The 14,839-nt window shown below is 40.6% G+C and overlaps 1 protein-coding gene across 3 annotated transcripts in view; it reads right to left on the bottom strand.

Moving 5' to 3' along the window:
• Positions 1 to 14,839, bottom strand: part of LOC128066113 (survival motor neuron protein) — a 30,072-nt gene that overhangs the window by 7,587 nt on the left and 7,646 nt on the right. For all 3 annotated transcript variants that reach the window (XR_008201184.1, XM_052659197.1, XM_052659195.1), the window contains exons 2-7: positions 8,438 to 8,509; positions 6,906 to 7,022; positions 5,638 to 5,835; positions 5,332 to 5,487; positions 3,852 to 3,944; positions 3,116 to 3,226 (exon numbers count right to left, since the gene is read on the bottom strand). Coding sequence is in view for 2 of the 3 variants with exons in the window: in XM_052659197.1 (XP_052515157.1) it covers positions 3,116 to 3,226; positions 3,852 to 3,944; positions 5,332 to 5,487; positions 5,638 to 5,835; positions 6,906 to 7,022; positions 8,438 to 8,509 (747 nt within the window). In the remaining variant the exon portion in view is untranslated. The remainder of the gene's footprint in view (positions 1 to 3,115; positions 3,227 to 3,851; positions 3,945 to 5,331; positions 5,488 to 5,637; positions 5,836 to 6,905; positions 7,023 to 8,437; positions 8,510 to 14,839) is intronic.

Genomic DNA, 14,839 nt, shown 5'->3' with positions numbered 1-14,839 from the left:
GAAGTTTTATATATAAAAAGTTACCTAGTTACCAGACAAAAAACTTGCTAATGTTTAACATTTAGCGAATGATGAACTTACTCTGAACCAGACACTATTCCCAACTCTAGAGATCCAAGGGTTACAAGACAGACAAGGTCCCTGCTCCCATGGAGCTTACATTCTACTGGAGGGAGACAGTTAAACAGGTAATGAAAATCATACCAGAAACGGTAACTGCCACACACAGAACCCAAGTGGGGTGATACAACAGAGAGGAAGGGTGGATCTCTTCTAGCTTAAATATTTCTAGGCAAGATGGAATTTCAGTTGAGATTTGAATTAACACGTCAGACAAATAAAATATAGGGTAACAGCTTTCCAAACTAAAGAATAATGAGTACAAAGGGGCAGAAGAAGGTATAAACCTGGACGTGAGCAAGAGAAGAGGCCAGGGTTGCAGGAGTGTAGTGAGTAAGAAGAGCATGGAATAAACTGTGGGTAAAGAACCTGACAAGATATGGTGCATCATCTTTGCAAACCACGAGGGTTTTGGAGTTTAACCTGTGACTGGAAGCCGTCAGAGGGTCTTAAAGAGAAAGACGCGATATGCTTTACATTTTAAAATATCACTCTAGCTGCTGTATGCAGAACGGATTTGGCAGAATGGGACATGAGATTTCATAAGCAAAAAGAATACTTGGGATCTGGTGCAGTTAGGTGAGAGATGTTGTCTTATCCAGAATATATAAAGAACTATTACAACTCATCAACCAAAAAGACAGGTAAAGGATTTGAACAGACAGTTCTCCAAAAAGATATATATATAAATGGCCAATAAGCACACGAAAAGATGCTTAACGTCATCAGTCAATAGGGAAATACAAATAAAAACCATAATAAACTCTCACTTCACACCCACTAGAATGGCTATGATCCAGCAAGGAGACAACAATACACGTTGGTAAGAATGTGGAGAAACAGGACCCACTCACACACTGCTCGAAGTTACACAGGATGATGCAGTCACTTAGAAAACAGCACAATGGTTCCACTAGAGCGGCCTTTTGAGCCAGGAATTCCATTCCTATGTATATATCCAAGAAAACGGAAAACCACCATGTCCATACAAAATTTGTACACAAGTGTAGAGAACAGAATTATTCATTGTAGCCAAAAGGAGGAGATAACCCAAATGTCCATCAACTGATGAATGGGTAAACACAATGTGGTACCATCCATACAATGGAATATCATTCAGCAGTGAAATGAAGTATTAATACATGCTAAAACACAGAGGAACATTAAGAAACATAGGTTAAGTGGAAGAAGCCAGGGACAAAGAGCCATATATTGTATGATTTCATTTATATGAAATGTTCAGAATAAGCAAATGCTTAGAAAGCAGATTAGCAGTTGCCAGGAGACGGGTGCAGAGGATATTACTAGTGACTATTACTGGGTATGGCTTTTTTTAAATGCAAGATAAAAATATTCTGGAACTGGGTAATGAGTGGTTGTACCTTTTGAATACAAATTAAAAACCAATTACCGGTACTTTTTAAAAGAGTGAATTATGGGACTTCCCTGGTCGTCTAGTGGTTGCCTCTGTACTCCCAGAGCAGGGTGTCTGGGTTCAATCCCTGGTCAGGGAACTAGATCCCACATGCCACAACCAAGATCGGAGATCCTGAGGGCCACAACTAAGACCCTGTGCAGCCACAGCAGTGCATAAATACTTTAAATGATGAATAAAACAGTGATTATGTCTCTGTTACAAGAGACGATAGTATCCTCAATGGGGGTAACAGCAGGGGAGTGAAAGCAAAGTGCACTGATTCAAGATCTGTGTGGAAATAAGTCAACAGAAGTTTCTTACAAATTGGTTGAAGAAACTGAAGCAAAGTGAGGAATCAATTAATGCTAATGCCATGCCTGTGGCTTGAGAAAGTGGCGCTGCTAGTGCACCAACGTCACTGCTTTCTGAGCTGTCAGAGGCTGTGGGGACAGCGGTGTATGACGTGACTCTCGTCGCCTGGTTCTGGTGAGATGTGTTTGAGGTGCAGCTAACAGCCAGCCAGGTGGTGGGGGAAAAGAGCCAGCTGGATAAACCAGTCTGATGTTCAGAACTAGACATCTGAGGATTTAATAGGACAAACATGGCATTTTAAGGCCTGGGGTAGATGAGGTCACCTGGTGAGTTTATAGTCCGAGAAGGGGGCTATACATTGAGCATGAGGGATCTCACACAGATACTGGGTGGAGGAGGAAAAGCTGTCTACGGAGTCTAGAAGGAGCAGCTGAGAAGGAAGACTTAGGACTAGCAGACTACAGCATGTTATCCCAGGCTGGAGAGAAAAGTGTAGTCAAATAGATTACAATGTTGCTGAGAGGTAAGAGACATAAAGCAGAGAACTGACCACGGAGTCAGCAGTCTGGGGGTAAAAATCTGAATACAGTGGGGGTAAAAATCTGAATACAGTGGGGAAGACAGAAGTCTACCGATAGGCCTGAAGAAAGAATAGAAGGCAAGGAAGCAGAGAAGACAACCAGACGTAACTTTTCAAAGAAGTCTGTCTATAAAGTGGAGAAAGAAACGATGTGACAACTAACTAGGGAAGTTAGAAAGAATATAGTTGAAGTAAGCGGTCACTCAGTTTAGTGAAACTGGTCACCAAAGGACTGATGAATAAGAAAAGCAAAGCTTGCTATTTTTCTGTGTGTGGCACCGCTTCGTTGCATGCAGAATCTTAGTTCGCCAACCAGGGATCAAACCTTTGCTTCCTGCAGCTTTAAATAGCTACACTGTTCAAACAAACTGAAGGTTTTGTGGCAACCGTGTTGTCAGATAGTAGTTGGCATTTTTTAGCAATAACGTACTTTACAATTAAGGTTTGTACACTGTTTTTAAGACATAATACTATTATATACATTCTAGAATACAGTATAATGTAAACATAATTTTTATATGTACTAGGAAACCAAAAGAATCGTATGCCTTGCTTCATTGAGGTATGCCTATAGTTTTTAACTCTGAGGATCTACCTAACATGAGAAACCACTTTTTAGTTACAAGCAAAACAAAGTCACAAAACCACAAAGTGACTGTCAGGGAAGATGCTGAGTGATCACTTACCATGTAATACCCAGTATGATAACCACTCATGTACCAAGAGATTAACATACTTCCCAAAGCATCAGCATCATCCAGAGAATCTGGACATATGGGAGGTGGTGGGGGAATCATCTGGAAACAGAAAGATATACTTTAAAGTCAGTAGACAAAAATACAAAGTATGGAAATCTATTTTATGTACAGAATGCTGGATGTTAGTTGTATCTTTCCTGACATCCCATGTCATCTCTTGGTTAAATTTTTTTTTTTTTTAATCTGGGATTTGGAGAAAGCTAACCAGTAATGAGTAACAAAAAAAGACCAGTAAAGGTTCTGGCTAGAACATCTACACTGCCCCCACACCAACACAGTTTACCAAAATAACTGTCTTTGTATTTCACCTATTATTGATATTTAAAAGTCTACCATTAGATATCCACAGTCTACATGCCTTGAAAGGTAAAACACTGATCCCTAAGCATGGTGTCATTAAATCCTTCTAGATAGGAGCTACTTCCCTTAGAATGAGATACGTCTGCCAGGAAGGAAGCACGCACAACAGGGCTCAGAGCTGGGTCTTTAAGAGGACTGAGTCTGGGCATTAAAAAGAAAAACCCGAAGGTTTAGCCTGAACTTTTACCCAGCAGAAACTGGCCACAAGGATGGTATACAATGACATTTCCAAACTACCTGTGTTCTGGCTAAATCCCAAACTCTGTATGAAAGTACAGTTTAATCCGAATTCTTTTGCACTTACTGGTGGTCCAGCAGGAAATGGAGGCAGCCAGCAGGACAGGAAATGCGGTGGGGGTGGGGGTGGCGGCGGCGGGCCACTGAAGTTTAGACCTGCCTATAAAGAGTATTTCAAAGGAAGATTTATTTACCAGTTTTAAAATGTAAAAAGGAAAAAAAAAACAAAAACAAAAACAAAGAAAAAACCCAACGTCAAAAGATTCAAAATAGCTGCCCAGAATAACATCTATATTATTCGTATCAAAAAGGTTAGATAGAATTTCACATACCAAACGCTGACATCATACAGATTCTTTTTTTTGGTGGGGGGAAGGGAAGGAGGGCCATGCTGTATGGCATGTAGAATCTCAGTTCCCTGACGAGAGATCTAACCCTCACCCTCTGCATTGGAAACAGAGTCTTAATTGCTGGACCGACAGGGAAGCCCCTAGACTCACAAATTTAGATTTTTCTCACTTCCTTTCTATATAGACAGTCAGGAAGTAAAAGCAGAGTAAGGAAAATTTTTCATTATCTAGTAAACAAGAGATCAAATATTCAGCAAGATGTTTCAATCATATAAGACTATATCTCCCACAATTTCATAAACTAAACTGTATAATCTATTGGATGTCTTTTCACTTACATGTGCTAACTTAAGAATATATATTATAAAAATACATATTATAAACTATAAACATTTTTCTTAACAAGGAAATCAGCCCCCTGAGACCAACAAAGCATTATGTATATAAACTAAGAGGTCTGATCATTCTGAAAAATGTAATATAATACAAATCTCAATAAGGAGCTCTCAACAGGAAAGCCTAAGAAGAAGTTTTAATGTCATGGTTGATTAAAACAAAATGTTTAGTATTATTATTGCTTGAAGAAATCAATGCTTTAACAAGACAACTGGATAGGGATTTGGATTCCATGACAAAGGTAAAAACCTTTTTTATTTGTTACTGATAACCAAAAAACCCATAAGTAAAAACAGTATTTACATTTTACTCTACAAAACAATCTGGGAGCTTCTTTGGATTTCACCTGTACCAGATATAAATATTGGGTTCTCTTCCAATTTTTATATACCTTATACAAGTGTCATAGGGAACTATAGTACAACATCCAGCTGATGATAAAATATTTTCAAACTTAAGTTTGCTGAATTATTACTCTAACACCTAATACTCAATAAAAATTGTTGGGAAAGGCATTACTATCTTATTTCCTTTTCAGAGAATTCTTGGTATCTATTTACAACATCTGTAGAAAGCTACACAAGTTTCATGAGGGAAAGCTCTGGTGGTCTAGGTGGCCCGGGTTCAACCCCTGGTCAGGGAACTGAGACCCTGTGAGCTGCCTACCACAGCCAAAAAAAACAAACCAACACCCAACCCTAACAGTTTAATGAGAAAAGCTACAATTCACTTAATGCAGGGGCTGAAGGTTCCAATACTGTGAACCACGTCCTGGGAAACCTTTTCTGGATAGAAGTTTACCTTTCCTGGTCCCAGGCCTGATCCTGGCATATGGGGTGGTGGAGGCAGAAAAGAGTTCCACGGAGCAGCTCTCGACCTGGTATTATTTGGTTTATTTAGAGGAGACCTGGAGGAGTTCTCACTTTCATCTGTTGAAATTTGACTTTCATTTTCATTCTTTTAAGAGAAAGAAATATACGTATTTTCGTTATAAAGGCATCACTGAGAAAAAATTAAAGCTTCAGTGGATCAAACTGACAATCAGCTATACTGTTTAGTTTCTCATCTAGTCTCTGCTTCTAAGAACTCTAATTTTTTTATCCTTACCTCCTGAGCATTTTGCTCTATATTAGCTACTTCAGAGGTTGGGGAAAGTAGATCAGACAGATTTTGCTCCTCTCTATTTCCATATCCAGTGTAAACCACAACACAGGTTTCTCTCTTAAAATCAATTGAAGCGATAGTAGCTGGGTAAATGCACCCATCTTCTGACCAAATGGCACAACATTTGTCACCAACTTTCCACTGTAAAAGAAACCAAAGACACAAAAACACATTTCTTAAAAAAAAGTAAACTGTAATCCTGTTTGAGTGGGGTGGAGTTGGGGGGGGAGGGGGGAGTCTCCAGCTGACTGTTCTGGGAGACAGAATGTTACAAAGAAAAAGATTTGAGGCCCAAAACACAGAAATTTGAATTCTAATAGAAGTACCAAATAATTCCATCATTTATATAATCATGGACAAGTTTCTTAATCACTCTGAGCTGTGTTTTCCTCATCTGTTAAGTGGTTGTAGTATAATCTGCCTCACACATGTGCTGTGAAGAACAGAGAGGATGGGAAGCATGTCAAGTGTCCAGTATCCTGGCCCAGCACATAACAAGTTCCCATCACACATCAGCTCTCTTCCCTTTTGGTAAAGTGAAAGTGAAGTTGCTCAGCTGTGTCCGACTCTTTGCAACCCCGTGGACTGTAGCCCACAAGGCTCCTCCATCCATGGGATTTTCCAGGCAAGAGTACTAGAGTGGGTTGCCATTTCCTTCTCCAGGGGGTCTTCCTGATCCAGGGATCGAACCCAGGTCTCTCGCATTGCAGGCAGATGCTTTAACCTCTGAGCCACCAGGGAAGAGTTTAGCTCCCCCTTGGTGCTACTAGTGAGACACCAAAATAATTACCTTCTAGGTTGACTGTTTAAGTAGAAGTGACTCTACCCAGAATATTTAGTCCCTGGGTATTAACAGTTTTAGGATTTTGAAGGAAAAGGAGGATACCTCTCTCAGTTTGAGAAAAGTCGAACACTGCCAATTCAGTGTAAGCCCTCAGGTACCCCTCCCATGAAGCACCGCCTTCCTCCCTGCTATCCCAACATACAGTAGACACTGCCCTGATTTAGCGTGTCATTTCCTCCTAATTCTTTATGGTTTTATTAACATGCATGTTCCTGAACAATAGAAAGTTGAGGCGCTTCAGAACTTTTATGATTACACGTCAATGGAAAACACTGTACTAATCATTTAATTAAAGATAGTTTATACTATTTAATAAGGACAGTAACAAGAAATGCTTAGAAGTTAAATCTTGAGGTTTTAAAATAACCTGCTTTGAAGGACTTGAGGTGTTCTTTCTTTGGCTTTTATTCTTAGCAGATTTTCTTTTAGGTGTGCCTTTTGGTTTTTCTGAGGCTTCGGAAATGTCACCGTTCTTCAGAGCGTGCTATGAAAATGTGAATAGAAGTGTATGTGTTACAGAGTGATATATTATTAAAAAGTCACAATGTAATTCATCCACTATAAACTGGTCTCCAGGCCCTACTGCCTCAGAGAGGCTCTTTGTCACCATCCCATAGGCTACAGAAACTGCTCTTGAAGATATATAATGATCACCGGCTCTAAGGACCCTTTCAAGCAAGTCTCCTCACTCTCAGCCTTTCCATATTATACTCTGTCAATCATTTTTCTTCTTGCTAGCCATAGCATTTTTGATGACATAGCAATGCAGAGCCCTAATGCTTTCATTACTTCTCTCATCAAGTTTTAAACTTGGGCATTCCCAATAAGAACTGCCATCTTTACCTGCTTATGATCATCTATTCCTATTACTTCAATTATGCTTACTATGCTAACAAACTTCCGAAACTATTATCTAGTTCTGGCTTTTCTCCTTAGTTCAATATTTCTGACCACCAACTTCATAGCTTCACATTTACCCCACCACTAAAAGGAAACTGCCTCTTGCCCACATCAGTTCTTTTCTCAGTCTGCTTCCCCCTTCAGTATCACCCACCCACATTCAGCCCTATTTTGATCTGCATTTCACAGCACTCTCCTGGTAACTCTGACTGGTGTATCTCTAGTCTAAATGTATGTTGGAAAGCACGTTACTGCTCAATTTAGAGTTCAGCATCAAGGATGACATGCAGATCTCATCTTTCCTTCATGCTACAGGAGAGACTAGGAAAGGAAGTAGAGTCTACACTCGGTGCTCTGTAGGAGTGTATGCTCTGTGCCCGGACTACTGATGGGCCAGGCATGATGCTCAATGAGACTAAAGACGTCTGACAGCAGAGAAAATGATCATGTTGGGCAACTGTGTAAAAGTCTTGTTTGGGTTGCAAAAAAACAGGCTTCACCCTGCAAATGAACTGTGTCTTCCTTGACATTTATCACCATCAGGAACACTTGATACCTCATAGGATTTGGGGAGAATTAAATTAATGTATGGAAAGCACATGGAACAGTGCCAGGAACACTATAAACACCCTGCAAATATTCATTACTGCACTACGGCTATTTATCATCAATATTATTTCAATAAGGGCTTGTTAAATATTTTAAAAGTATAATTCAGACTGTCCTTCCACTAATCTGAAATAGACCTCAATAGTCTGATATAGTGTAAACATATTCAAAATAATGTTTGAAAACTACTTAAACTGCCTCTGTTAAAGAGATGACATATAGTCAGGTTACCAACTTCTGAAGGAAGGTAATTAATTTATCTGTTATCTTTTAATCTTCAAAATTAGAACTGAATAATATGTACTGTAACACTTTGGTGTATGTTATCAATTTCTTCCCAAATGAATATACATGAGGAAGTAAGCAAAAGAATAAATAAACATTTCATACCTTAAATGAAGCCACAGCTTTATCATATGCTTTTATCAATGCTGTATCATCCCAAACATCAGAATCATCACTCTGGGAAAGGTAAAGAATAAAAATAATTCACATTTGGTTGTGTTTCATCAAAAATGTGTGTGAGGAACAAGAGTTAGTCCAGACATAATGTTACACTAAAAGAGGTATTTTATAACCTAATTAAATCACAAGAAGCCCATTTGGTTAGAGATTATGTGGCATTACCCCCAAAGCTAGACACAAGTAAATGTTCTAGGAGTGCCATGATGTAAATACCCTACAACGTGATTCTTATCCACCAAGCAGAAGTGGGTCTGTTCAGGGGTAACACAAGTTTCAGTCTTTTCCAAGAGCAGATGAAGGGGTTCAGTTTGGCAGAAAGGCAAAACATCCGGTCATCAGCTCAGCTGTATCCAGACTCTGGGAAGGCTATTCTAACCACTGACTCTGTGGTCCAAAGAATATTTTTTCCTCTTGACCTTACAATGCGTCTAGATTGTTCAAAAAAAGAATTCTCAAAATGTTTAAAGATATAAACCATCAAAAGTGATTTATCAATTAATTTTAAAAGGCAGTGATATTAAGTAATCAAGAAAATACCTAAAATAATTAAGCTATTTCTTTTTATTTAGTCCGATCCAAAAAGAAATATTTTTGAGCACGCACCATGTATGAAGCACTTTTCACTGAGAGGTACATGAAATCATGTTCTCAGGAGAGATGGTCTAATCAGGGATGTAAGACATATTGTCACACAAAACAAAAGAATGATATAAAACAAATACAATAAAATATTAAAATGTGAAGTCAAACAATAAGCATTTTAATCCAAAAGTGGGAAGGAAAGGCTGAGAAGGAATTCTGCCATAAACGCCACTCCTGGTGCGGCGACCCATGATCAGGAGGAAACTCAAAAACCTGCATCTTCTTCCTGAGGAGGAAAAGGTCTGAACCCCAAATTAGGTATCCCAAGTTTTTAGACCAGTAACTGAGAGATGAGTCACCAAAATATCTAACTTAAAAAACAAAGGGGGTCGTCCCTGGTGGTACGGTGGATAAGAATCCACCTGCCAATGCAGGGGACATGGGGTCAATCCCTGCCCTGGGAAGACCCGACATGCTGTGGGGCAACTAAGCCCGTGTGCCACAACTACTGAGCTTGTGCTCCAGAGCCCGGGAAGCACAACTATAGAGACCTGTGCGCCCGGCGTCCGCGCTCCACGAGAGAGGCCACTGCAACGGGAAGTCTGTGCCCCTCAACTAGAGCTCCTGTTCTCTGCAACTAGAGAGTCCTCGTGCAGCAACGGAGACCCAAATAAATTTTAATTTATTAAAAAGTAATTAAAAATAAAATGGGTTACTATTAAAAAACAACAATAATAAAACAAGGGGTCTTTTGTCTACAAGTCACACAAAGGAACAGAACTGAGGACTGGCTCTGAAAGGGTTCCCATGCTTGGAACCTGTCCTCCCCCACAATACCGGCGCGGAGGCAGCTGGCTGAGAGGTGCCCAGACTTTCTGTAAGAGGCTCATGTGCTTATCTTAAAGTGGTGGTCTGCAGGATACACATGCATCGTGTCCCACTCTGTGCAACCCTCTGGACTGTGGCCTGCCTGGCTCTTCTGCCCATGGGATTCTTCAGGCAGGAATATTGGAGTGGATTGCCATGCCCTCCTCCAGGGGATCTTCCTGACCCAGGGATGGAACCCAAGACTCTTACTTCTCCTGCTCTGGCAGGCAGGTTCTTTACTGAGAGCCCCACCTGGAAAGCCCAGGCATTTAATTTATCATCCATCAGGTGACCGGCTAGGACACTGAGACCAGAGGCGAGGAGCACCGTCTTCGCACTGCCTGCCTCACTCCAGCCTACAAGGGCCAGCTTTGCCCTCTGCCGCTCTCCACAGCACCAGTTACCTCCCACAGGGGACGTGTGCACGTCTGATGTCCTAGTAATTCACGTCTCGTGTACTGGTTTTTACAGCTGCAGCCCAGGGTGGGCACAGGTTCTTGGGTCCCACAGGACCAACAGTCAAAGAAATAGTCCTTGGCAGGCTACTGCCCCCAGGGGACTGCACCAATAACAGACTGAAACACACCTCAGTCTTTCTGTGTAACAGGCCCATTCGCTTGTCCAGAAAATTAGGCTTGAGAAGGCTTCTAGTTTGGTGCATATCAGGGATCTATGGAGATGCTCAGAGGCTGCCGGATGCAACATTTTCACCCTCTCTCTCTGTCTGGCTCAAGCTCACTGCACTCTCTGAATGAAGCTTAATGTAACACGTGACATCAAAGGCACAGTGTGGAGGGGAATAAAAATGCAGAGCTCTAGAATGAATTAAAATTTACCTCATTATCAACTTAAAATAGATGACTGTAAATATAAGTTACTATATGTAAGACTCATTGTAACCACAAAGCAAAAATCAAAAATCTATAAGAAATACTCAAAAGATAAAGACAAAAACATCTAAGCATACAATTAGATAAAATGATCAAACCACAAAGGGAGACGAAATAAGGAAACAGAAGAACTATGAGACATCCCGAAGAAGTTTAACAAAATGGCAGTAAGTAACCTACGTAACAACAATTACTTAAAATGTAAATGAACTAAATTCTCCAATCAAAAGACAATCTGGTTGAATGGATTAAAAAAAAAACACCACCTATATGCTGCCTACAGGTGACTCACTTCAGTGTTTACATTATTTTAGGTATCACTTATAATAAAGTATGCATGAATGTATATGTCCAAAGACATACAGAAGGCCAACAGGTAAACAGAAAGATGCTCAACATCACCAATCATTCAGCTCAGTTCAGTTCACTCGCTCAGTCGTGTCCGATTCTTTGCGACCCCATGAACTGCAGCATGCCAGTCCTCCCTGTCCATCACCAACTCCCGGAGTTCACCCAAACTCATGTCCATAGGGTCAGTGATACCATCCAGCCATCTCATCCTCTGTCGTCCCCTTCTACTCCAGCCCTCAATCCCTCCCAGCATCAGAGTCTTTTCTAATGAGTCAACTCTTCACATCAGGTGGCCAAAGTACTGGAGTTTCAGCTTTAGCATCAGTCCTTCCACAGAACACTCAGGACTGTTCTCCTTTAGAATGGACTGGATGGATCTCCTTGCAGTCCAAGGGACTCTCAAGAATCTTCTCCAACTCCACAGTTCAAAAGTATCAATTCTTCAGCACTCAGCTTTCTTCACAGTCCAACTCTCATATCCATACATGACCACTGGAAAAACCATAGCCTTGACTAGACGGACCTTTGTTGGCAAAGTAATGTCTCTGCTTTTTAATATGCTATCTAGGTTGGTCATAACTTTCCTTCCAAGGAGTAAGCGTCTTTTAATTTCATGGCTGCAGTCACCATCTGCAGTGATTTTGGAGCTCAAAAAAATAAAGTCTGCCACTGTTTCCACACCTATTTCCCATGAAGTGATGGGACCACATGCTATGATCTTAGTTTTCTGAATGTTCAGCTTTAAGCCAACCTTTTCACTCTCCTCTTTCATCAAGAGGCTTTTCAGTTCCTCTTCACTTTCTGCCATAACGGTGGTGTCATCTGCATATCTGAGGTTATTGATATTTCTCCCGGCAATCTCGATTCCAGCTTGTGTTTCTTCCAGCCCAGCGTTTCCCATGATGTACTCTGCATATAAGTTAAATAAGCAGGATGACAATATACAGCCTTGACATACTCCTTTTCCTATTTGGAACCAGTCTGTTGGTCCATGTCCAGTTCTAACTGTTGCTTTGTGACTTGCATACAGATTTCTCAAGAGGCAGGTCAGGTGGTCTGGTATTCCCATCTCTTGAAGAATTTTCCACAGTTTATTGTGATCCACACAGTCAAAGGCTTTGGCATAGTCAATAAAGCAGAAATAGATGTTTTTTTGGAACTTTCTTGCTTTTTTGATGATCCAGCGGATGTTGGCAATTTGATCTCTGGTCCCTCTGCCTTTTCTAAAACCAGTCTGAACATCATTAGGTAAGTGCAAATCAAAACCACAGTGATACATCACCTCACACCTGCTAGAATGGCTATTATCAGAAAGGCAATAACGGGTGGGAAGGAGGCTTAAAGGGAGGGGTATATGTATACTTGTGGCTGATTCACTTTGTTGTACAGCAGAAACCAACACAACATTGTAAAGTAATTATTCTCCGATTAAAAATAAATTTGAAAAAATAAAATAAAATATATACACATTAAAAAAAAAAAGATAACAAGTGTTGATGAGGATGGAGACATAAGGGACAAGAGTCCACTGCTGGCTGGAATGTAAACCGGCAGAGCCACTTTGGAAAACAGTATGAAGGTTCCTCAAAAAACAGAACTACCACATGATCCAGCAGATTCCACTAATGGAATTTATCTACAGAAAACAAAAACGCTAACTTGAAAGGATATAGGCACTCCCACATCCACTGCATTATTATTTACAAAAGATAAGAGATGGAAATAACCTAAGTGTCCAACAATGGGGGAATGGAAAATGTATACAGGTTTTGCCCACGACCTGAAAAACCTGGAAGTAGAATACTCCTATGAAATCTTTTATAAATGGAGATAGAATAGAGCAAAGAATCAAGGAGGTTAGGATATAACTCGCTTATGGATTTAAAAAAAAAAAAAATCAGGATATGGCACAGAGGCTCCCAGGCACAGTTCAAAGCTACGCTGGCTTGATGCTGAGTGTAGCTCCTGGGGAGGAGCCTGGTGGAGCCACTCTCACTGCCTGGGTGGCATGCGGCCTCTATCATGCCTTGCTGCAAAACAAAACGCTCAGTGTTATTTTTACTTTTCATTTTTTTTTTTTTTTTCATAAAAGTGAAAATCCTCTCTGGATTTCTTTCAGTTAATGAAAACACATATTAACGTAGGTCTTTTATGAAAGCAAAGTGGCAGAAAGTCAACTTAAAAAAGCAGGGGATACCTGTTCATATACAATAGAATATTATTCAGCCATAAGAAAGAATAAAATCTTGTCATTTGGAGACTACATGAATGGTCCTTGAGGGCATTACACTAACTGAAATGAGAAAGACAGATACATACCATGTGATCTTACTTTTACGTGGAATTTAGAAACAAAACCAAAAGAACCAAACAACAACAAAAAGCCCAACTTCATAGACTCAAAGAACAGACTGGCAGTTTCCAGGGACAGGGGTGGAGGGGTTGGGGTAGGGATTGAAAAGAGCACTGCTGCTAAGTGGCTTCAGTCGTGTCCGACTCTGTGCGACCCCATAGACGGCAGCCCACCAGGCTCCCCCGTCCCTGGGATTCTCCAGGCAAGGACACTGCAGTGGGTTGCTATTTCCTTCTCCAATGCATGAAAGTGAAGAGTGAAAGGGAAGTAGCTCAGTCGTGTCCAACTCTTCGTGACCCCATGGATTGCAACCTACCAGGCCCCTCCATCCATGGGATTTTCCAGGCAAGAGTACTGGAGTGGGGTGCCATTGCCTTTGGGAGTCAAAATGTACCAACTTCGAGTTATAAAGTAAGTCAGTCATGGGGGTGTAATGTGCAGCATGGTGACTATAGTTAATAACACTGAACTACATATTTCAAAATACAAAGACTTAAAACTCTCAACACCAGAAAAAAAACAATTGTAACCATGTATGGTGACAGATATAACAAAAGATATACCCATCTGAATGCAGAGTTCCAAAGAACAGCAAGGAGATAAGAAAGCCTTCCCCAGTGACTAATGCAAAGAAATAGAGGAAAACAATAGAATGGGAAAGACTACAGATCTTTCAAGAAAATTAGAGATACCGAAGGAAAATTGCATGCAAAGATGGGCACAATAAAGGATAGAAATGGTATGGACCTAACAGAAGCAGAAGATATTAAGAAGAGGTGGCAAGAATACACAGAACAACTATCCAAAAAAGATCTTCATGATCCAGATAATCACGATGATGTGATCTCTCACCTAGAGCCAGACATCCTGGAATGTGAAGTCAAGTGGGCCTTAGAAAGCATCACTATGAACAAAGCTAGTGGAGGAGATGGAATTACAGTTGAGCTATTTCAAATCCTAAAAGATGATGTTGTCAAAGTGCTGCACTCAATATGCCAGCACATTTGGAAAACTCAGCATTGGCCACAGGACTGGAAAAGGTCAGTTTTCATTCCAATCCCAAAGAAGTATTAGTCGCTCAGTCGTATCTGACTTTTTGCGACCGCATGGACTGTAGCCCGCCAGGCTCCTCTGTCCATGGGATTCTCTAGGCAAAAATACTGGAGTGGGTTGCCATTTCTTCCTCCAGGGGACCTTCCCATCTGTACATAAAGGAGACTTCATTAATGTGCATTAGAGGATACCCCAGGTTAACCTGTTTTAGAAAACTGTTTCTTGAGTCTT

This window comes from Budorcas taxicolor, chromosome 20 (assembly GCF_023091745.1).
Source record: "Budorcas taxicolor isolate Tak-1 chromosome 20, Takin1.1, whole genome shotgun sequence".
Taxonomy (NCBI): Eukaryota; Metazoa; Chordata; class Mammalia; order Artiodactyla; family Bovidae; genus Budorcas; species Budorcas taxicolor.
Note: the sequence above shows the minus strand (reverse complement) of the source record. Positions and strands in the feature narration are given on the sequence as shown.